Source organism: Pyrus communis, chromosome 12 (genome assembly GCF_963583255.1).
Source record: "Pyrus communis chromosome 12, drPyrComm1.1, whole genome shotgun sequence".
Classification (NCBI taxonomy): Eukaryota; Viridiplantae; Streptophyta; class Magnoliopsida; order Rosales; family Rosaceae; genus Pyrus; species Pyrus communis.
This window is the reverse complement of record NC_084814.1, coordinates 21,096,704-21,121,916: the sequence shown is the minus strand read 5'-3', so window position 1 is coordinate 21,121,916 and position 25,213 is coordinate 21,096,704. Positions and strand designations below refer to the sequence as shown.

Below are 25,213 nucleotides of genomic sequence, written 5' to 3'. Positions count from 1 at the left end.
TTCTGTTTGCTGAACTAAATGTACTGAGTGTCGTGGTTTGAAATTGTGAAGTTGTTGTACTGATTATTGACTGATTTGTATCGATCGTTGTCAATTTAGTGATATCGAGCTGTGATACGTGTGGCTTTCATTCTTCATATATACACCGCCTTATAACTGGTATAAGGCTAGTAGCTTTGGTTTGTGGCCATAGATTTTTCTTGAATGTATGTTCTTTGTGCTGTATCCTTTAGGTCGTGTTTGGTTCTATGGATCGTATATATTTGAACTTTGCTTCTGTTTGAATCCCACTACCGATAGCGGTGAATGATGGGTTTTCTTGCAAGTCTCATGGATTCATTGGAGCTTCAAATTCCAGATGAATTTGATACAAAGTAGTTTTGTCATGCGGTCTTAGGATTGGAAGGATCACATCTCAAACTTGTGTGACATTATTTTTCTTTTCATCATAGTATTTTGGATGTTTGGATGAATGGTTGCATTCTCCGATTTCCGGAAATTTGCATGATTTTATAATTTGTAGTTCTAATCGAGTTGATGGTTCCAGCCGCTCATTTCAGCGCCATAAAAATTCAAGGTCTTACTACGTAAGTCTCAGCGGATGAAACAAAGTATTGAGGAGCGTATATTCTTTCCCCTCGAGGTCCCAAATTCGAGTCGTACCTCCCCAAGTAACAATCTTTTCCCTCGAGGTCCCGAGTTTGAGTCTTCCCTCCCCAAGTAAAATAAAGAAGTGGAGTTATTTATTTGCCAATTTCACCCCTACCTTACCGAACTTGTAAGAAACGGCCAATATTTGGTCAATTTCCTGCTGAATTTTAATTTGAGTCAATTATCCTCTTGAAACAACAATCGGTTAAAATTAAAGTTCAAAAGAAAAAAAATTGACAAATCCCTCTAAAAAAGTGATGACCAAGGATTATACCGAATGGCAATCCCTTAATTATATTGGGAATTAACGAAAAAATGGGGAAATGGCACAAAAACGTCGCAAGGGCTATCTTGTCATTTTACCAAAATGGGGCAGCAATTCAATAAGCAGAGATATAAACGTAAAACCGTCACCCTCACCCGTCAACGAATTAAGCATAACAATTCTCAATCACAGCTAAATTTTTTACAACCATCTATCTACAGAAACAACCGTTCTACCCTTGCCCCACGCACACAAAAAGTACAATATCATACAAGCGATGTCAAACACTTGCGGTAGCCAAAACTTTTCAGGAGAGAGTCAGATTAGACGTCAACGTTGGCTTTGTTTCCGGCGAGGATGAGTGATATTTCCAACCCACGGCTAAATGCTTGGTTAAAGAGAAGTCGAGACTGGAAGGTGGAGATGAAGGGGAACCAGGACAAGAATGCTATAGGAGCGAAAATGAACATCCCCATACCGGCATCATACATCCTGGCAAACTCCCTCACCGAGTCCCATAAACCTAGACTCCTCACGATCCTCTTCCAAGTGACCGCTAGCTGTTTTACGCACAATTGAAACAGCTTAAATAACTTTGCAAAATGATCGGGTTTATAGATTAACACGTGCAATGATGTAAAGTCTAACTTACGCATAATATTGCCCATCCGGTAGGAATGATTGCGAGCAGGCTTGCGAACAGGTCAGTTATTGAGAGTTCAGTAAATATTACAAGAAGAGCAATAACCGCAACAAGTCCTAAGGACGCCACACCCTGTGCAAATCTCATCACTAGCTGGAAGTTGGCCGACTTTTTGGGACTGTAACTGAAAACCTGGAATGCAAGATAAATTCAGTCACGTAGAGTAAGAATTTAATTAAAATTTATCGAGCATACTCAAAAGGGGCGATGATAACTTTCTTGGCACAAACCTTGAAAATCAGGACAATGGTCACCAATACAACCCAAGAGAATCCGTAAATCTGGATCAAAACCAAAAGAGAGAACTGTCAAAATAAAGAGCGAACAACGCTAACAATCAAAAGAACATGTCCAATACAAAATCACAAAAAGGCAAACTAAACATCATAAGCTAAAGCTGTATGCACACATTCAACTATGCACTGTAGTATCAGTTCGAACTAGCAGAGTCGTAATCATCTTTCTCAAGGGCAAATCAAAATGAAACCGCAACAAAATTCTATACTAATCTCGTTATTACGAAATCACAACAGAATTCTACATGAAATCACAACATGCTCAAATTCACAACAAGTAGCTTCTGTGCCATGATAATAACACCCATCTGCAGAGCACACCCAATCTACCAGACAGAATTCTCCTATACTTCTTTTCCTCTTTTTATTTATCTTTTCAAATTGTGGGAGTGCAAGGCATATATACGAGGAAAGCACAACCCACAGCAATAATCGTCCCACAATTTAACAAAAAATGATCTAAGCGCAAGTCCACAACCTAATGAACGCAAATTTCCCCTAGGATTTCCTAGAGGCAAGATTCGGTTGGCAAGATGCACGGTACGAGGAAATACTTTTGTTGACTTTGCACTCATGTATGATTCGTTTGAAAGTTGAAAAATATATAAAAGAGAGAGTATGAAGTGTACCGCAAGTGATGTGTCCTTTGCAGTGATATGGAGTTTGTAGACAACGCCATATTGAAACATGAAGAATCTCAAGCTCAAAATTGTTTCCAATATACGACCTCTCAGCGTTTGAATATGCATCTGCATAAGCATAAAATCAACTTAAACACATGAAATAAATAAAACAAGGGCAAAAATGAAAAAAACAATCCTGAACACAACAAAAACAAACGAGATGACCATTCTTCACCAAAAAAAAAAAAATGCATCATTAAAACAAACAAACAATGATAAACATTAATTGTGGCTGAAAAAAATATTCCTAGGTTAGAAAATTGAAAAACAATATTCCTAGATTGGAAAACCAAAAGAAGATTTAAGGCAGAGGCAATGCTGCAAAACAGATATTCTTGCTACTCATCAGTGAAGAAATACTTAATGTCGAAATATGGCTAGCTCTATGCTAGTGCCCCTCCCCTTGACACCAGTCTAAAGGCAAAAAGAAATAGAAACAAAAAGCCACACAAAATTTAGCTCCACAGCCGGGTGCGGTTTCCTTGAGATTTGTAGATAAAAAAAACATGACAATGTGTTTACAACAGAGATAACCTCAAGTATACCAACACAGATCTACAGCCAAGCGACCCACAATCCTAAACAAAGCTAGATTAAAGAATTAACATACAAAAGCCTGAGTCCAAAATAATAGGACTTTAATTCAACCTATACAGATAACCGCAACATGAAAACTTATGTACACGATAACAGGTAACAACAGATATTTTAATATTAATAAACCAATTAAAAAATTTAGAAAACAGAAACACCACTTTTGTTGAAATTCTAATATTATTACAGTTACAAACCTGTTCCTCATCCCACCAGGATTCCCAACTATGCTCTCCCTTAACTCCTACCCCACCTCTGTAAAGAAGCCAACCGGTCCAATCATCAAAATCCTCCACTGTCCTGTTTAATTAGTAAGAGAACATCTCAGATGTTACAAAAGAATAACAGCTGCACATATATGTATCATACAAATAGAAAGTCAACCAAAAATAAACATACTTTTGCCACTCAAAACCAGACGGATTAAAGATATAGGGAGCAAACAACCAGGAGATGACAAGGAACCAACTGCTGAGAGTTAGCAAAATGTAAGAAACAGCACCACCATCTACGTAACCATATGCAATGTAAACTATGAGAAGTAGAGCCACTTCAAACCTGAAAAATTAAGACATGATTTATAAGAGCTTGACAAAAGAAAAAAAAAAGTTTAAAGAACTGCACGAATATAAGAACAACCCCTCATCCAAAAATTGTACAAAACAGAAATGAAATAATATAACTGGAAAATATCACTCACGCTTTGACAAAATGACTCCTTGAGTAGAGCCTGTAATTCTCAGCAAACTTTATGTGCTTGACAACAAAGCCTCTACCAGTTGCTCGGTACTTTTGGTGAAATGAAAATACAAATATAATCCATTAATTCCATACAAAAAGACAAGGATAGACAAAAACAGAACTTTTAAGAAAAGGATAAACCAAATTCATACTTTTGCGCCTCCATGGAGAATGGTGCGCCCAAAATAGTGAGTTTTAGTGCCCAATGAGAACGTGAAGAACACAGAACATAACTGAAGCTGCATTGTGATAAAACTGAAAACCGCCTGTAACACAAAAGGTTTTTAATTGCAAAAGCTGAAACACTAGAATTTTAACCGCATATTTCCATATTAAGAAAACAATGCTTCATTGGCATATAAAGAAAACAATGTTTCTTTTCCAGTCTTATTTTAACATTCTCTAGAGCATTGAAAAAATTGTTCATCCTAATGCCTCATAGAATTTTAAACGCAAGATATTTCCATATCAAGATTTAAGATTCTTTCTTGTTTGTTGTAGGATTAGGTTATTATAAATAGGTGGTCCGTAATTCAATACAGGCAGATTTGTTTGATAAATGAAATTATCTCCCCTTGCTTATCTCTTGCCTCCTTCTAAACCCAAATCTCCTCCTGTTCTAGATCACTCCTTGTCTGTCTATTTCTTCTGTGTTCTAATTCTAAACTTCTATTTCTTGCATCTTGAACCCTAATTCGCGTTCTCTTATGGAATCCCTTATATCCTAAATCTACTAGAAATAATAAAGTAATCTTAACCTTGTTACAAACAGCAAACTAAATCATATAGGGAAAAACATTAAAATGTCCTAGAAGTTATTCTGCATCACCATCAGTCATCAGATAGGGATATTATATATGGACATACACTGATGAGAATTAAATAGACTAACCTTCAGCAATCCCAACTCAAGTATAAAACCCATAATCATTGGAACTGCGGTAAAAATTCCAATCTGGACCAAAAATTGTGTATTGAGAACAGCATCCAATGCTACGTTACCCGACAATTTTGCTTGCCTCGCAATGGCACGATCAAGTCCGGAGAACGCCTATAATATTAAACAAAAAGGTATCCTTTACAATGCATTTATAAAAACTGAGCTGGTTCACCTAAATTTGCCCGTCCACTTGCAAAATTATATTTTCTCCATTATGGATTAAGTTACCACTTACCAGATAGGCCCTTCCGTATAAGAATATGTATACTACAAGGACAGTCATCTGCATTACAAACCAATTTTTATCATGAAACAAATATGAAGAACAAAAATAACAAAATAGGACTATGCAGGAGTCCAAAGCAAAATACCATTGTACACACGTAGAAACCAACGGTGGTGTAAAAGAAAGAGAACATTCTGAAAAAATCAAAAAGTTGCCCAATCCTGTACACATCTCTACTGAGTACTTGCTCCCCATTTCCACCTGCTACTTTCCCTTCAAACAATGCAATCTGGTTTAACCCAACGTCCCTTCCTTTTCCAACCTACACAAAGAAGCACACTATCAAGACACCAGAAAGGTATTCTTCACTTAAATGGACAACAACATTTGCTTAAGTATGGAACCTGAATGTATTCGTGGTGTGTAATGTTACCCTGCCTCAGTGTGGAGTTGAACCCTGCAGAGTTTGTTTTAAATAAGTTGATAAGACACAAGAGGAAGCATAGTAAGTTATAAACCCAAAAGATATATAGAAGTATCCAAAAGAAAAAGATTAAAACTCATAATTTGGAACTCCAACAAAAATTAAAATTAAAATTAAAAATTCATTTGGAACTACTTTCTTCAGTGAACCGTCAAATTATTAAGGTTATCAACTAAGCTGCATTAAAATGCAGACAGCCTTTACACTTCACAGTATAAATATAGTAAAAAAAGAAATAAACTTGGAAAAACTCACAAGGGAAAACTTGTTTCCACCGTCTATGTTAGAAAAATAACACCCAAGGTACATCAACACAAATTTAGATTATTGTCTTTTATGTACAACCATGAAAAATTAAGGAATTCCTCACTTCCTGTCTTAATTTATGCTTAAATGTCAAAATGATCCGTGTTGTACTCACTTTGGCCAATTTAACTCCTCTGTTTTACTATGTTTGCTAATTTAGTCTAATCAAATATTCTTTTCCTGAATAACATGTTTTGATACAGAAAGACAGATATTCTGATTTCAAAGCCATTTAGGAAAAGTGGAGAGGCGCGGGGGGCCGGGGGGATATAAGAAACAAATCACCAGCATCTTATATGCTTACCTCCAAAAATATCTTCACTTATATTGATAACACGTGACGATTTACTAATCCCACCTCGGGTAGTGTGGAAAATTCGGTCAAACACATCTGGGTGTCCATAGTGCATGCGAACTCTACATATTAGAGAAAACAAAACTCAAACCCATGCCAGAAAATAGTAATTAGGGGAAGACAAACACAACATTTCTAACCATATATTCAAAATGTTAGGTACAAGCAGGGTCAAGTTACAGAATACTCACTTGAGAGGATATGCTAAAATTCGTTGGGCTAAAGTCACAAAGCTAGTCTCTTGATTGGACATGAACCATGCTAAAGATGAAACACTGCATGGATAATTATAACACGCATGTAATCAGTTATGCTGGCGATAATAAAAGGTTGACAAACAAATAAAATCTGGAAAAAAAAAGCTGGCCAAACCTTCCAGTAAATACATGCTCTCTCACACCAAGAATAGTTGGATGTCGAAGACCATGATTTCTGTGAAATTCCTCAAGAAGATTTCTCATTTTCATTGCCTCTTCAAGGTAGTTGTCCTAAAGAACAGAATAAGAGCAAATATATATCAGCTGTTATATCATCCTCAATTGTGGCAAAGTTCCGAATCTCATGTAAAATTAGCCTTGTGTCAAAATACATGTGATAAAAAAAATTTAAAGAGAGAGAGAGAGAGAGAAAGAGATGGCATTTTTAGGGTGCATAAATTCAATATTTACAAATAAAGTAACAATCCAATAAGTTAAACAGCCATATAGGGAGCCAATGAGAGTTTGAAAAAAAAATGAAGATCACAAACCAAGCAGAAATGCACTCAGGCACAAACAAACACCCGATGATAGACTAGTCACCTGGTTCATGTCAATAGTCTGAACAGCTTCCCCGCGAGTGAAGATTATGGCATGGTTTTGATTTTCAGGCTTCCCTTCACCCAGCTTTGGATCACCAGGTAGTTTAATGGAGTATATTTCCTGTAAATTCATATTAGACAAGAAAAACACACAAAAGCTCATAATGAGATTAATAGGTACACTTAAGAGATGAATTAGCAGTGCATAGAAGTTACAGTGACGATATTAAGCATTATTCCCAGACTGTACCATTCACCTAATATAGTCAACTTATAACTGTCGACCCTCTCAACCAAATAATTTGAGTTTTCAGATGGGATGCTTCAATATGTCATTAGTCATATAGGATGACAAAAAGGTCAAAATGATACCAAAGAAAATTTATTCTAGAGTCTACTACAGAAGACCTTAAACTTGATGGAAGAAAAAGACAGGAAACAAAACTTCAGAGTACCTGATCCTTTCCATGTATATCGGCTTTTACAAGCTTTGAATAAAATTCCTTTGTGGTCTTTCCTTCAATTGCACCACTCTCCTCCACATGTATATATGCAACCCGAAGGGCCTCATTCCTAGTAACCAAATATGAATTGAAAATAGTATCATAAACGTAAAAAATAAAATACCTACACCACCATCCAGTTTCAAAAAAAGTTAGGATCAGGAAAACTAAGTTTATCTTACTGTAAATATATAACTTGGCATCCTCAAAAGAGTTGAAGAAACTGTATGCAGAAATCTGATATATGATTGGAACAGAACAGCAAGCATACAACCTAGGCTACAGATGGCTAGGAGGTATCATTAACTGTGCAATTTAAGCTCATCTCAACAAGAAGTGATGCTTTACAATCACACTCGATCATCTGGGTGAGAGTATTTTGAACAAGACATGAACCCAATAGGAAGGTTTATATACTTGACACAGACCTAACTTACCATTACAGGTGGTACTAGTCTACTGTCCACATTAAGGAATAAAAGGGCCTTGTCTTAAACGCAGAATTACTAATAAGAAAATAAAGAATCTCATTGTTTACAAACGCATAAGAAAGGGTCAACATAATTCAAAAGTTGAGTGATGTACATTAAAAGATCATACCTCTGCAACAAAAGGGATATATCAGCAGCCTCTGGTGCCTTCCTCTGCTTTTGTTGCCCATAAATTTGGCATGACACCACGTAAGTAAATTTCAAATCTGCTTGTGCTCGTGATTCACGTGACAACTCGTAGCCTTGACTTGTGAAGACATCATTTTGAGGATAATCGTCAACTAACAGTGCAGGAAGAAACGTTTAAGTTACACACATAGTTCAAGAGCTCACCCAAAGAAACTTGAAAGCAATTCAAATTCCCACAAGCAAATACCTCCAAGTGATCTTCTTTCCAGAAAACTCTGTAGCATTAAAGCCCTTCTATAATACATCATACCACGCACTGCAATTCAAGAACATTAAATCATTAGGTACAAGTCAAATAGTAAACCGACCTAACTGAAATATGATTATAAATGTAAATGAACTACCAGAGACGTTAAGTTTTTGAAACAAATGCCAGGTATGATAGCAAGTGAAACTAACCTGTCCTGGCTAACGTCTGCCCGCGATAAGATACCCAAAACCGAAGCTCCAAAGAATCACTTGAATTTTCTTGCAGCTCAGCATCCCCAGTAGACTCACCCCGACCAATCCGTTCCAAAAAGTTGTCCCACTCATCTAAAATGAAAGACAAATTCCTAGCCGTTTAATGTAAAATAAACAGAGAAACCAACTAATAAATCAATGAGCAGGCATAAACTACAGTCATGGAGAACAGGGATCCATCTCAAAGAAGCAAGTTAAGCTGAAACAAACAGTCACATATTTGTTCAAGGTTTAATTCATTTAGAGGTTGCCAAGTGACTAAAGGTCAAAGTCATGTCCATCTTCAGCTGGATAATAACTAGGCCACCCAAGATAAAATGCCCTTGTAGAAGAAGCAGTGTTCATGCTCGCAATCTGTTTAGATTTAATTAATCCAAGCACAAGAATTCTAGAATTTGGCTCCTATCAGCTCATATACAGGTCGTACAGAACTGGGCCGCATATGTATAAGCTTACTATATCTAATATATTATCTGCACTTGTACCTAACTCAATCACATGACATAAAGCCAGAATATTAATGTGGATAACGATTATGTTCTTGTGAATATAAACATAAATGCAGGATAACATACCTGGAAAAATTTTCTGAAGATAAAAAAGAATTGATATTCCATCCTCATTTTCAACTCGCAGTTCGGAGGAACTATAAAGTACCGTCTCACTGTAGTACGGGGTGAAGACACTGTTCTCAAACAAACAACAGAATTTCAAAATAAAATAAATAAAACTGACAGGTAATGAAATTTCAGCTCACATGAAGAAAATCGTTTACCAGAAAGGAACCATTTCACTAACTGGCTTTGCTGAAGGCATGTCCATAAACAATGAATTTGTAAAAAACTCTAATCTTCTCCTTGCTTCAAGATTTTTTGGAATATTTGCTGCAGAATCCTTTACAGTGACAAGAAGGTGTAACCGCTTAACCAGCTCTTTCTGCGGCAACATACCCAAAAATTTATACATAATTAAAACCCCTGAAATTTTGAAGACATAATATAAAAGGCATGGATTTTTCCCTTTTTGTCTTCTATTCGATGATGCTTACAGTTTCTGGATCATTGGGCCACTTTATCCTGGAAAACAGGCGCCTTTCATTTCTTGCTTTTGCTAAAAGGCTCCAAGTGTCAAGCTGCTCCCTGGAGTGTGAAGGGAGAGAAAAGAAAAGATAATTATAAACATCACAAGAAAATAAAAAAATACTGTGTAAAATTAAAGAGAAACAATTCACATACCTCAAATCAGATGACAAAAGATCATGAGTAACAACCTCATACAGATCACATACAGATTTAGCAGCACCTTTTGCAAGTACATCAGTTTCATTGCGTATCTGACATAAGCCATCCATGTGAACAATAAGACATTACAAAACCATATTACAAGGATAAAATGACATGATATCTAATAATAAACCTAAAAATATTCAACAAGCTGTGTATAAACCATAAAAAGAATTAAATTATATATAAACTGTAGCTACATGTTCTGTAGTAGCCAGGTGTAAGAGAAAAACAAATGGAACCAGGACTTTACATAAAGCAACCGTATACAACGAGTGACGACAAATTTACAATGACAAGCACTAGAATAAGAGTTCTAAACTATTAATTTAAACAACATGAAACCTTACGCAAATGGTCAAAGAATATACCAGCAGCCCAGTTAAAGCTGTAAGTTTCTGTAACACTTGCGGAAGCTTCTTAAGGGTTAAAGTTATGACGAGAGAACCCTCCATAATACTGTTGTTGATCTCGCGGTAGATCCTTTCAACCCTACCATAAAGAAGGTTGCACAGCAACACAACAACATGACAATCATGATATATAACAATCTGACACATTTGAAAAAGAAGAATAACATTGTAAACATAAGAGAATTCATACCAAAGTTTCCCTTCACCATCAACCAGAGAATATAATATCTTTTCAATACTGTAGTAGACTTCCTGAACTGCATATGCCATGTACTCATCCCTACAGATTCTATTCCAAAGATCTGCCTGTGTATCTTTGCAGTCCAAAGCCAAATCAATTGCCAGTAAAATCTGTAAAATATAAAAATAAATAAAGAAAGAAAGAGATTTTATACTACTAACTTCTACTGGCTAAATCTATTTTCCAAATAAAATCAAAAGGTCGTACCTTACTACTCAGAAGAAACAAGGGCCATTGAACTAATTTTAGACTTCCTGTGTTGCTAGGTATACATAGCAAATCCATCTCCCTGTAGGATAAAAAAAATGAAGGTTCAAGGCATTCGAACCATAGGACAAAAAAACACTGGAGTAGTAGAAGCATAGCAATTGAGATTTTTCTTTTCATTGGCAAGTAGCAAGCCTCATCATATTACCTATTACTAATAAAATCCTCCTCTCGCAAGCTTTTGATTATCTCATTCCAAAATGGGGAAAAGGTGGCTGCATACATCTTGTTTGGATCTTGAGAATCCTGAATGAACAAACTCAAACCTCAGTGACAAAAATTTCATAGCAGGAAGAAAACAAAAGTGGTAGCAGTAACAAGAACAGAGAAAAATGCAAAGTCAAACTTGCAAAATAACCACAAAAAATAAAGCAAATCACAAGAGGACAATGAATTTTAAGATACACACATTTTCGGAAGTAGTCAAGTAATTTCACTGCAAATGGATTTTAACAGGATGGAAGCTAGATAGTGTCATGTTAGATCCATCCAACAATCCAAGAACAAAATGAAGTGTCCCAGATGCAGCTGGCATATCCTATTCGATGGAGTGAGCAATTAACATGCATAGATGCTTTCAACTTGTGTCCCACTATCTTGCACAAATAGAGACTTACAGTGAAGCCTAAAAACTAATATGTAACTCAAAATAACTCTAGACATCCTAGATTACTTTCATAAAGCAAAAACTTGCAGCATTGCTTTGTGCTAACATGAAATATGAATGACCTAATAAAATAACTGAAGGGTATGTGATGCCTTCCTCAAAAACTTCAGTAAGGGAAAGAAATCAACTTAAAGAAAATCACCTGGGATGACTGAGTGTTAAACGGCAACCTGAAAAGGTGAATTGAGATGCCAGTTATTAACAAAAAAATGACAAAGGAAAACGTAATTTCGATTACAAACCATTTGAAAATGACACTGACCAAGATCCAGTTTCATCAATGGCTATCAAGTCACATATTAGTAGGGTAGTGCTATCCACACACCCCTTTTTACCTTCCACACACACCTGTCAAGTTTTGGTCGTCGGATCGAAATGAATTGAAGAGGATCAAAGGACAGAAACTACCAGGGGGTGGGTGGGCAGTAAAAAGGTGTGAGTGTGGACAGCACCACCGTATTAGTATACTAGACAATCAAGCATCTTATTATACCATAATATCAGCAAGGCCATATCAATATACCACGCAATCTGTTTAGTTTTTAAGGTTGCCGTTTCACTAGACCTGTACGCCTCAGACCAAAAAATTCAGAAGTATACGAAAATTAAAAAATAACCACCTTTTATTTTGTGAGACAAGATTCTTGTCAAAAGCTTCTGGAAAACTCTCAAAGCGTTTATGCACCATTTCAATCGAACGTATCTGCCACAAACAAACAACTAACCCTGTAAGAAATTGTGATGAATTCCATGATGAAACAAGTGTAAGGAAAACAGAAAACATGAGACCAGATGAGATGATAGAATGACGTATGTTATCCTACATTTTCAAACAGTTTTCCATAACAACTATAAACTCAAAGTAACAATATGTTTAATAATGAACAATACAAACAAAGAACAGGAATTACACATATGTGGTAGAGAGAGAAATTGCAGCTATTCAGAGTAGATAATACCTCGCCCAACCGAGCTCTTGCACCGATCACACCACCAATTATGGCTGACAGGAGGGTGTACCATATGTAAAAATCCATTAGATAGATCTGGACCATAGAACATACATTAGAACAGAGCATCCTAAGTGGATGCAACATGCACATTCTAAGCCACAACAAGCTGTTTCAATTCAAAAGGTAACAAGGGAGAAAGCCCTTGATCTGAGAAAGACATGAAAGTGAGGACCTCACTTGAGGCACAACAGATTCTTAACGCTATTTTAAAACATTCCCAAGGTCATACTTAACCGAACTCAACATTGTCTAACACAATACATCTCCATGAAATAAAGTTAATCCTCTCGTTTAGAAGAACTCTGAAGCTAAAGAAAGAAGATACTCACACCCACAACAGGAGCCCATAGGCAAGCTACAGTCAATGCGTTATGGTTGTCTGCAACAACACAGGTATAGATCAATAACATGTAGCAGCATTCTATTCTAAGAAAAATCAATCCACTAAAGAAACGTCAAGAACCGTGGAATCGTTAATTTTTTCCAAAAAAAGAAAAAAGTATGTTCATATAAAATGAAAAAAGTTACACTTAAGCTTACAAATTTACACAAATTTAATGATTTAAGACATAATGGCTATTGAGAATCAACATGATATTCAGTTTTATATAAGAGACGCCATATCACTACAAACGTATCATGATACAATACAGCCTTAAACGTATAATCAGATAATTCGCAAAGAATGAAGAGAGAGAGACAATTAGTACAAAGATATCCACCCAAACGGTACATTTTTAAATTTTTTTTTTTTTTCCCTAGAAGAAATGGTAGAATATTATTACACCAATAGAAGAAATTACAACAACTGGATAAGAAATCTGCCAACTAGAAAAATTAGCTAAGACCTTTCAAGTAGGACTACTTCACTAGTAACTAAACTGACTGATATCCATTTTACGGCTGCTAACACATGCATCACTATATGAGAAAGAGTATAATCCCTGAACTCATTCGAAACTGATGCCCAGAGGGCTGCCCAGTATCTATCTCTACCCCACTCCCTTATAATCTTCAAAAATTCTTCTATTACGCTCCAACCAAATGTTCCAAAAAACTGCCAACACCAAACAGACCCACAAAGCTTTAGCTTTCTTCCCCTTTCCTAAAGGCTCAAACTTGGTGCTTAGAAGCTCGAAACATCCCCTTGAAATCACCCAACTAGGTCTAACTTCCTTGAACAATTTCTACCACGGCTGTATCGAGTAAGAACAATGGAGAAAAACATGATTAACACTCTCCTCAGATTTACACAAACTGCACCACAGTGGAGAAATGCATATAAAAGGCCTTTGCTTTTGAACTTGATCGCATGTGTTGACCTTCCCAATAGCCACTAACCACACAAGAACTTTGACCTTTGGAAAGGTGGAAAATGTTGCACAGTTCCATTGTTGCACAAGGAGGAGCTATAGAAATTGCAAGTGAACGATCCTGACCCGTTTAGCTTCCACCTTCATTATCCGTTCTTGATTGAATTGAACAAACATCTTCCTCCTCTAATAACCTAGCCACCTCTGCTAACTCCAGCTCATTCAAATTTCTTCTGAAATCGAAATTCCAACTCAATGGCTGAAGAGAAGAATCCACAAAACTTGAAATGCTCTGGTCGTGCTTTCTCGATAACAAAATAATCTAGGATACTGCTCTTTCAATGGTCCACCCTCCGACCAACCATCCTCCCAAAACCTCACCCTCCCCCGATGCCCACCTCAAAGTTGCAACGCTCTAGGAAAGAAGAAAGACCAGATGAAATATCTAACCAAGGACAACTACTCAACCACGCAGCGAAGGGTTTGTGTCCCACCCATTAGCCTCCATCTCGTACTTGCTCCTTATCACCTTGTGCCAGAAAGAATTTGATTCCTTTCTCCCAAAGCCATGTAGCGAGTAAAGCTTTATTCAGTTTGCTTACGTTTTTTTAAATTTGTAGGAATGACACAAATATAAAGATGCCAAGCACTAACACGTCAAGTTTTAAAGTGCAATGTCTTGAAATACCAAGAGCTTCAAGACATAACAAGGACCTTCCATGAGACGATTGTTGGAGACCACTAGGGAAGATGTAGTGCTTTGTGGGCCATGTGCAAAAAGAGGAACAGTGAGAAAGGCGGTTCAACATGATTTTAATGTGAATCAGAGGATGTTGATAAAGTAGTCATCCTGAATGTAGAAGTAGCTTCTCGACATCATGTTATCCCATTTAATGTTAGACCAATTATTGCAGTTCACTAAATTTATGGGGCCAAAAGACAGCAATATCTGAGTTTTTTGTCCCTTTCTACTAGAAAACATAAAATATGCTTTGGATTGACTGCTGATTCAAGCAACTAAGTATTAGTGAGCAATGAGCATAAACAAGAACACAGAGTAAAATAATGTAAACTCACTCTTTGACATCAAATCATGCCATGCGTATTGCAGAGATGGAAGGTTCACAATAATTTTTGTGGGTTCAACAAGAGGTTTAATCTGCAGTATAAATGAAGACTCAGTAAATGAAATGATTGGCATGTAAACTTGTTATCTTCACACGATACACTGACTCGATATATAAAAAAATAGAAGACAACAATACGTCCTAAAGTTCATGTTACACTATAAAGCAAAATCATATATTACATTCAACTCAAACTCATCCCAAACTAGGAGAACTACACTTGGAAATGAATATCTTTAAATATTTGAACCAAGATGCCCAAAGAGAGATTAAAAATTTAATTCTATCCCACCACTACAATTCCATTCCCCCTCTCCATAAAAATTATAAAAAAAATTATAAAAAATAAATAAATAAATAAAAAAAAAAACAATTTCCAATTCAACCAAACCTACAGCTTGTATTGACTAAATTCTCACATAATTCTATAACCAAACGCTAGACTTGTTGATCAACTGAAAATTATAATCATTGATCGGTAAAACTCAAGGATGAGTAAGAGTAGCCTTGCCTGTAGAAAGTAGGTAAAGGTGAACTTGCAGATGAAAATCACCAACCAAAAGAGCACATATCTGCAAAAATAGAATTTTTTTACACAACATACAAGGCTCTTTTACATATGTGGTCTCTTGAAGAAATAAAAGGTAATCAACCAGCATGGAGGTCAACACTCATTTTGACAGGCAGATATAGACAAACAAGAAAATTAAATTGAACCAGGCTGTCAAATTATACTGGCCGGAGTACCGACAGAAATCTTCATCACAAAGATCTGTACAAACTTGAGAACTCCAAATACCAAGAGACAATGATAAAGTGAAAAAGAACACAATAACTCTAACGAACTCAAAATAGCTTAGGGTTGCTACAAATATATCAGTAGACTCTCAGAACATGACGGGGAATGACACCATAACTTACATATAAAAAGTTAAAGAGGTTAGTCTCCCTTGAGTGATGACAAGAGTAGCCTAGCGACAGAGATTCTATCAATATGCCAGAATATCTGATATATCATCTGAAAAGCAAAAGCATATCTAAACCTAAAATAATCTGGACAACTCAATCATACTAAGTCCAATCGGATAACAAATAATCAACAAGTTCCATTTAACACATACTAGTCTATTTGTAATGTGAACAAAAAAAGGATAAGGCAAGAACAAAAAAATATTAAAGTATACTCTACTAAGCCTTTATCTAAAGAATTTGTGTTCATTGAATGAGCCTTTTTTTTTTTTTTCCAAGTTCCAAGGGTCACTTGAGACTGTATTCCAAAATAATTAGTGTCAGCTCAACTCAACTACATCAGATTCTGAATAGAATTTGTGTTCATTGAATGAGCCCTTTTTTTTCCCAAGTTTCAAGGGTCACTTGAGACTGTATCCCAAAATAATTAGTGTCGGCTCAACTCAACTACATCAGATTCTGATTAACAGGATCACATTGTTAATCATGACAACAAAAGAAATGAGGCTCAAAACTGAACAGATGGTAAAAAATACAACGTTCCATTTGTCCACACACCTGCAATAATCGCTCATCTTCTCATAAAGACCACGTCCAACAAAGTAACGCTCCTGAAAATGCAAATAAAAGCAAAAAATAAAGTCATCACCATTTTGGCCATAGCAATTTAAAATTATTTGGTCATCATTTCAAACCAAGAAAAATAGGACCTGCCTGATAAATCCACTTAAAAAATTGGAAGAAGGATTGATCAGACATCTCAGAAATTTTATGACATCCTGGAAACTTAAGCAATAGCGCAAGGCCCAAGCGCAAAGCTGCATAAACACCCAATACAAGAATATATATCCGAAAGTAAAATGAATCGGAGTTTCTGTCATTTCTTTCCTGCAGAACTTTCCTGCAAATTTATAAATTGTAAATGTATTAAACAGATATCAGGTAAAAATGTTGTTTGGGTAACTGTCTAAAGGAAAGAAGACTCACAGGTAGATATATGTCACAGCAACAGAGCTCAAGCCAAACCAGAAAAATCTAATCACAAGTCTAGAGATAGCCATGCCTCTGGCTGTGGTGTAAGCTCCAAACATGAGCACCACATCCAAAAAACCTACACGTATAGGACATCAGCCAACGAACAAAACAGGAAAAAAAAAAAAAAATAGCAAAAATGGAATAAGTTTTTTAGACTTATTTGCAAGGATCAATCTGCATATTATTTGGAATACGCAAAAATAAATAAATAAATAAAACTTACTCTCTATGAAGTTCATGATGGCAAAAGTTGGCCCAATGCTAAGGACTGTCTTAATAGTATCCAAATTGATGCGTCCTTTATTAAAGGCTATAATTGCCAAAGCCTTCACAATAGAAAATACAAATTATATACAACAACAACAACAACAAGGCCTTATCCAATTAAGTGGAAATGCAAATTATATAAATAAATAAAATGTAGAAAACACAAATTATATAAATAAATAAAATGTAGGCATTTAAGCCGAACTATCTCAGAAACCACATGTGGAAATGCAAACTTAACCTGGAACATCAAAGCTAAAAAGATCCACAGGCGATGGAAACTTCGATACAGGTGAAAAAAGGTCCGATGCTCAACGAAAGTGCTTTTTCCGGTCTGCCAATCCAAAGCAATAATCAAAGGGAGGAGAAAACAAATGGTTTAAGCGAAAGGATGTTTTTCCACCTATATGATACAACTTACAAGCAATAATAAGTGAGACCAAAACAGAAAATTACACCCCAGTATTATCTTTTTACATACTAGTAAATTGTTAACACCTTAATTATTACTTCACCAACATATGTAATTGATCAGAATTTACTACCCAGTCAATCTGAAATACATATGTTAATCACCAAAGAGATTCGACATGTCAACAATCAATTGAAAATTTTGGACCAACTGACCAAGACTTCCAGAAAAAATTCATGCACCATAATTTCATCATGCTTAAGCAAACCAGTTACATCATGCTTAATCAAATCGGCAGTGCTTAAAAATAAATAATTGAAGAAGAAAGGTAGAAAGAACAGTTGCAAATAAGAATAGAGTGAACATACAGCTATACAATTCTAGTTGTTAAATTTGAAAAAAATAATATACAATTCTAGTTGTTAAATTTGAAAAAAATAATATACAACTTGTAAGTTTGAGACAACTGAATGTGGAACATCCGTATATGATGAGATTAGGAGGGTAAATATGGACACCTTCAGAGTTTTAAACAACTCTTACTCATTGAGATTTTTTAGCAGAAAGGTGCCAAATGAAAATATGTAGTGTCAAGTTTAAGTTTAATACCTTCAGAAGGATCGAATATACAAAAGCATGAATCAACTTATTTTTTATAAGGAGACAATTTTATTCGAAGAAAGAAAAGGTAAACCGAAAGGGTGGTCTAGCAGACCAGCCCAAACACCGCAACCCCAATAAGGAGCAGAAAACTATAGATATAACCCTTTTTCCCATCAAAAGCATGAATAAATTTGGCCACAAGGTAGAGATATAACTAACCCTTTTTCCCTTTTTAGGTTTCAACAAAAATGGTGAATCCCTCCTCATAGGCCAGCTCAATCCAAAACAAGCAGGTGACCTACAGATTGAATAGGAAATGTCACATTGCCAAAAAGAAGAATCATATCATTCATCTGAAATAGAAACGGCAAACAAACAAACCAAAAGTATTCATTAAAGTCATCATAATTCCTCCATGCTGAATGTGCAGCTTTCCCATTATTGTTTCTGGCAGCTTCCTGCATGCGAAAAATAAAACAAAGCAGAAGTTATTGGCAAGACTAAATGGAGAATGTATCAGGCACAATATGACCCTAGAAACTTTTCAAGAAGCATCATCAGGAAGAAACCACCATATCAGTAAAGCCAGCTATGAAACTACCATCTCCATACCAGCAAAGAAATGTAATACCCCAATCCCCCATCAGATGCAACACACTAGAGAACTAACAATTTAATTCACGCATGCAAAGTTTCAACATCTCAGAACTAGATGTACCACATAAACAGACTCCATACATTCATAAAACATTATCACCAATTTTAGATAATAAAGGGCCATGGAAACGAACAAAGAGAATTGTCACCTAAAGGGCTTCTACAAGAACCTAAAGTAACAATTGCTATTCTTGTTTCTACCTCTTTTCCGTTAAATTTTTTGGATAAATCGGTTATGTCGATTTTTTTAGAAGCCATAACTTTTATCATCTACAACACTAGTCAACTTGAGGCTATTAAGTAAAAGAATCTGATGAGACTTTCTCCTAAGGAGAATACAATTATCTGCAGCATTGCACTCTTAATTCAAACAAATAAAGTAAACTCAGTAAGCTATTGGCATGCCATTGAAAGAAGTGCGATCTAGATTGAAAATAAAAAATAATACACAAACTTTTGAAAGTTATTGAGAAGCCATCTGATAAAGTTGGCAAAAGTAGTTTTAGTTTATAATTAGTGAAAAGGGTTTTAGAGCTATAATGTTTTGATGTATAACCTGCTTCACCATATTATTATTAATTAATTAATGCAATTCTAGAGTATTTAAATCCGACAATCTTTACAAAAATTTCCAATAACATCCATACCATGATTGAGATAACAACAAATCCAATTCCAAAATCAAGAACAAAACAAAGTGAGATACTTAAAAAATACAACAAACAAATCTGAAATAGAGGTCCACTGACCGCAGCCAATGTTTCATATATTGGCAAAATGATTTGATCAAGGAAGGACACAGATCCAGACTCTGTTCTGCAGCTGGCAGCGGGATTAGCTTCTCCATGATCTAATATTGCATCTAACTCTTTAGCCATCTGTAGAATAGTAAGATGATGTCACCAGTCATTTGTAATAATATATATAAAATAAACAATCAAACAATTTATGCTATGTTTTATATGCAAAGACTCCTAGCATCACCAAATAAACACAAACAATTTACAATACTGGAGAAACGGCATCCAAAATATTTATTTAAAATTTTCATGCAATTCATACACAAAAGAGAAAGATTAAAATTCTATTTTTTTAAGTAGCAGACAGATTCGAAGAATGTGAGAAGTGCGATGAAATTTATGTTCACGGATATCAAACAGTCGTACAGTATAGAAACCAAGATTAAAAGTTTGCACAACTCAATCTCCATAACACAACTAAAACATTTAAAAGTAATAAAAAACCAACAATTTTTTAAAATAAATAAACAAATAAGTGAAGGTTATCTAGATAAACTGAGAAGAGTGATCTGCAAACTGCACAATGCTTTGAGGCTTACATGGTGAAATATGTAGCAAATACATTCAGGAAGAAAGCGGACATTTGCAGCTTCACCCCATATCAGAAAGTACAAGGAAACCAGAAAAAGTTTCCTGTCCCGATCAATTGCTTGTAAACTGTGAAAGAATACATATGCAATTAGCAGTGTACATAAGAAATTTTTAAAGGGCTGTTAAAATAAGAATTAAGTATTAAAGAAAGCATTAGAGTTGAGACTACCTATTCCATGCAAGGCGTATCCGCAGGTATCTGCACCATTTTATATAATTATCCAGAACTTTCAGAAATACCTCATTTATTGCTTTCTCGTCTATTTTCTGTACACACCAAGATATAAATATATCAATAAACATCACATCTAGAAGACTATTTCCATGCCCACAGGTCTCATACAACATAAAACGAAACATGACCATGCCAAGAAGCAATTATAAGCAATTTAATTATTACACCTCTAAAGGAAAATGAATCTCAAAATGACATACATCTTATAAGACGAATGTGAGCATTAGTGACTCAAGTAAAAAGGGAAGTCCAAAACAGTAAAACACACAAGACCCTACCATTGCAGAGTCTAGAGAGGATCAGGTGAACACAGTCTTACCCCATCATAGTGAGGCTCTTTCCTACTTCAAACCTGAGCTCTCCAAGTTGCAAAGAAGAAACCATAGACTCAAATAAAAAGCAGGGTAGCATACAAGGCTCCCGCCATTGGGTGATCTTAGTCTAGGTAGGATCAGGTGTATACAGTCTTAGCCCCGCTTACAAACAGGTTGTTTCAATTAACAAAAAAAAATATCAACCACATGAGGTGACATAAGTTTCTCATGTAAATATATCTTTCAAATCTTATATTTTAAAATTTCTTGAAATCACAACTTAAATTTTATAAATATAGACAAGCATATAAAATACCTAGGATATAGGATCACATACTTCAGAAACTGACGATGCTTCAAATTTAATTTTTGGAACTATCTGCTTCACAAGCCATATAGAGGAGGCTAGTAAGGCCTTAAATGCAGAAATGAATTCACATGAAAATTTAGATAAGCAAATAGGAATGTAATAGGTATAATAATTGATGACAAGTTCATCCACATGAGAACAAGAAGGATAAAGAGTTAGACCATCCGAAACACTCACTGGATCAGCCAAACCGGGTATACCAAGCCGAGATTGTGCATTTGCAATTGTTAGAACAACATTCTCTCTCTGGTTCCTTACATTGTCTTTCTGAAAAATTTAACTAGAATAGTTATCACATAGGGGATGCATAAGAACAGCAATTGTAATTGAAAACATATGCATATTTTAGGAAGATACCATACCACATATAAAATTAAGCTTAGGGAAAATATAAGAAAACCCAAACCTGAAAACCAAACACACATTCCAGAAGATCAAACATGTCCGCAGCTCGTTGTCCAGATATCTCAAAATCAGCAGGAAGTCTGGGGAATTCCTCGGTATACCTAAGTGCAGATATTGCACCTCTAACCTGGTGAGACAACCAAACATTTCAGGGGTAACTTCAATGATATGAGAGAAAAAATACGGTGAATGTAATGGAACTCTTGAAGGGCATGAAGGCAGATGGCAAGACATAGATAATTCAGGTCAAACTTACTTCTGGGAAAACTCCAATTGCATTGGTCAATGATGGTGCTTCTAGAGGGACAATGTTGTAGGCTGTAAGCTCCCCAGATAATGTTGCACCGGTGTTTTTAACTTTTCGCAACTGGAAACCCACAGATTAAAAAAATCACGTATATTGAAGCAAAAACAACAATGCCGAAAATAATTGGCAACAGAAATTTGTAAATAATGCCTTGTTTTTTCATCATTATCGTTGATCACCCAAACCAACACAAATAAGTCAATATAAGGTGAAATTTGCTAAATGCAAAGGAATTAAGAGGCAAGAACAAGAAAATGAAATGACAAATACCTCCTCTGTAATAAGTCTTCCAACTCCATTAGGATCGGCATCTTTGTTAAGTGCCTCCATCACCTCAACTAAAGCTCTCAAGGTAGCAATTGTCTTTTTCATTTCTAAATAACTGAGCTCCAATACGAGACAAAAAAGAATAAACAAACAACATATTTAAACAAATCATACCATAAAGGAGGAAGGGAAAGATCTATCCATTTTCAATATGTTTGAAGAAGTGGAAAAGAAAACCAATTCTTTGGATTTAAAAGAAAAATAACAAACAAAACTTCATGCCATAACGCAGCAGTATATCCACTCACAGAATATAAACTATTTTGCAGGAATTTCCCTTAAGAACTGATATGTTATGAAAAGAAAAAATAATCTCATTTTCCCCCTTATTAATAATTATGAACTTATTAAATTACAGCTTTGACACATGGAGCAGAAACCTAGTTCTGTTATGCATTCCAGCACATAACGCCCAAAGTGGTTTACATTCATGAGTTTCAATATGCGTATTCTATTCTCCGTAAGAATGCTGCAGCTTATTAATGTAGAACACAAACACGCAAAAATTTGGACAGAAAACCCAACAATTTTTTCAGTTAAAAAAAAAAAAAACGTATCCAACTAAAGCAAAAAATGGAGGCCATACTCGCCAAAGTCAGCACTAAAAGTTCCAGATTCACGCCATCTTTGTTCCTGTTTCTGGATATCATCGACTCTATGTCGTCGCTTGTATCGCTGGTAAAAATCCCAGAGGTGCTCAATATCACGATTCCGATCTATTTGACCCCCATCTTTTTTTGCAAGTTTTTGCTGAAAGAAAATTTCAAATACTCATATCTTAGAATTTTAACCGTAAGAAATGAAAAGAAAATACAGCAGACTTACACTAATATCAGCCGTTCAAAAAATTACCAGTCACGATTATAGCTTAAGTGATACCTTGATTACAGACATCAATCCAGTCTTAAACTGAAGAACGCCTCTGCCATCACTTTTCGGATCCAGATTTTGCGCCATACTATATGCCTGCTCACACACTAACATCCAAACAATACAACTCTCGTGACTACATAAATACTCCAACAAAATACAAGGATCATAACACCACCAGACCATATATTCGAGCTCGGAAACAAAAGATAGTCCGTAAACCACTTCGATTCGATAGCACATTGGAAACATCTTCACATCAAAGCAAATGCTACTAAAACCAGCAGCATATTGTTGAATTCCAATCTTTATACGCAAATACTAAGTTCGATACCATGATTAGCTAAACTTAGCTCGCTTAAAACTAAATCATAAACGAAATTATACGCACATACAGAAATAGTAACAATTACAACGGCACCAAATATCGAATTGAGCACTGAAAAAATCAGCATTAATTTAAAATGTTCAAGAAAATAAGAGAAAGAGGCTTACAAATTCTGGAGACGTTGGGGTCCTCAGCTTGAATAGCGTCGGCAGCTTGTAAGATCGCATCGATATTGGTGGTCTTCCCGAGCGACGGCGGGACGGCGCCGGCGATTCCACTAGGAACCCTCTCATGGCCCTGGCCGGAGCTCCTGAGCTGCTCCCGCTTTAGCGTGGCCCGCACCAGCCGCTTCCAATTGTCGTAAACCCTAGCCATGGCATGCGAGCCCGGCTCAAATGGAATTGGAGCTTGCAGATATCAATGCAAATCGGCTGCGCGCTCTCTAGATGTTGACTAGGTCCGAGTTGAGCGGTCCGACTCGGGGAGACTGAGTCGAGTCGGATGGGTTGACGATTTTTGAAACGGGGAAGGGGGGTTTGGATCTGGTTGCTTGAAAGGTTTAACGAGGAAGGAAAGGTGATGCGAGGGAAAGTGCGAAGAGAGAAAAGGGGAGATGGGGAAGATGGACTTTTAAATTACCTAAATGCCCTCTGAGATTTAAACCGCTAAGGCACGAAAGCGTCTGCGAAGCGCGTAACGGAAAGTCGAGCTTTTTTTCCGCGAGTTATCGAACAGGTGGACAGCGTGTTTACTAGATGGGATTTATAGTCGCGCCCAAATAAGATACAAAATTTTAACAAGAAGAAAATAAATTCAATAAAATAAATAAATAAGATGAGAAATAAACAAATTGCTTGAAGATGTGTAAATATAAAGAAAAAGTAGTACCAATAGTTGACAAATGAGGATTAAGCCTTGTTTGAAAATGTTTTCATAATGGTTGAAAGTATTTTTTGTAAAATTATTTTTTGAATAAATTCTAAGTAAAAATGCAAATGGGACTTGAAATGGCACTTTATTACTTCATACAAGAAGCACGTACTCGGTGTTTCTTGCAAGATGCATTTTAAGTAGGGCTAGAAATTTTTTCCCAAAATTCCAAACCAAACCAAAAAGATCCCTATCCCATACTGAAAATTTTCCGAACCGATAATACCGAAATTTTTGGGATCTATACCGAACCGATTCCAAACCTTTTGGTACAAGAATCGGGATTACATGTTCAATAGTTCGAGATCCCAAACCAAACCAAACCAAAAATGTATATACATTTATTTTGGTTAAGTATGATAATTATTGTCCTTATTTCAAAAAAAAAAATTATGTGTTTATACTTCGATAGTTTTGGTAATGATGTTATGAACATATTGGGGTTGTTCGAAGGGAGTAAAGGATTTATCAAATTTGTTTTAAACCAAGGAAGCAGAGGAAGAAAGTGGTCTTGGACTGTTTTGCCTTTGCAAGTGTTGCAATCTTTGAGTTAACCTTAGTTCTGTTTGATCGATACGACTATAATGAGGTTAGAAATGCTTCGAGTATGTCACTGAACAGGCTTTAGCTAATATGGTGCCATCATCTTCTTAATCAGTTTTTAGATTCAGTTAAAATTGAATTGGAATACAGAAATACCGAAAACATTTCGGGAATTCCGAAAATTGAGAATATCGAAATTTCAATTCGGGATTAGTGTTCAATTCCTCATCCCGAAAAT

General features: G+C 35.8%; 1 protein-coding gene across 1 annotated transcript; it reads right to left on the bottom strand.

Annotated features, from left to right (window-relative positions):
* Window positions 1-911: 911 nt before the first annotated feature.
* Window positions 912-24,129, bottom strand: LOC137709929 (callose synthase 10-like). Its single transcript, XM_068448910.1, has 51 exons — window positions 23,670-24,129; window positions 23,184-23,281; window positions 22,891-23,054; window positions 22,248-22,359; window positions 21,927-22,037; window positions 21,672-21,797; window positions 21,443-21,532; window positions 20,516-20,613; window positions 20,295-20,412; window positions 19,705-19,833; window positions 18,680-18,756; window positions 18,518-18,596; window positions 17,525-17,617; window positions 17,240-17,342; window positions 16,969-17,092; window positions 16,696-16,882; window positions 16,540-16,592; window positions 15,524-15,584; window positions 14,963-15,044; window positions 12,902-12,951; window positions 12,519-12,605; window positions 12,180-12,262; window positions 11,702-11,729; window positions 11,041-11,138; window positions 10,833-10,914; window positions 10,575-10,735; window positions 10,343-10,463; window positions 9,924-10,021; window positions 9,737-9,827; window positions 9,464-9,624; window positions 9,264-9,373; window positions 8,626-8,760; window positions 8,414-8,482; window positions 8,147-8,318; window positions 7,499-7,616; window positions 7,045-7,164; window positions 6,617-6,732; window positions 6,436-6,519; window positions 6,194-6,306; window positions 5,504-5,556; window positions 5,245-5,421; window positions 5,109-5,156; window positions 4,826-4,984; window positions 4,086-4,199; window positions 3,893-3,981; window positions 3,592-3,750; window positions 3,390-3,492; window positions 2,545-2,664; window positions 1,850-1,900; window positions 1,569-1,751; window positions 912-1,476 (listed from the first exon to the last, which is right to left on the bottom strand). The coding sequence occupies exons 1-51, from the start codon at window positions 23,875-23,877 to the stop codon at window positions 1,240-1,242; spliced, it is 5,703 nt and encodes a 1,900-aa protein (XP_068305011.1). The 5' UTR covers window positions 23,878-24,129; the 3' UTR covers window positions 912-1,239.
* Between the last annotated feature and the right edge of the window lie 1,084 nt (window positions 24,130-25,213).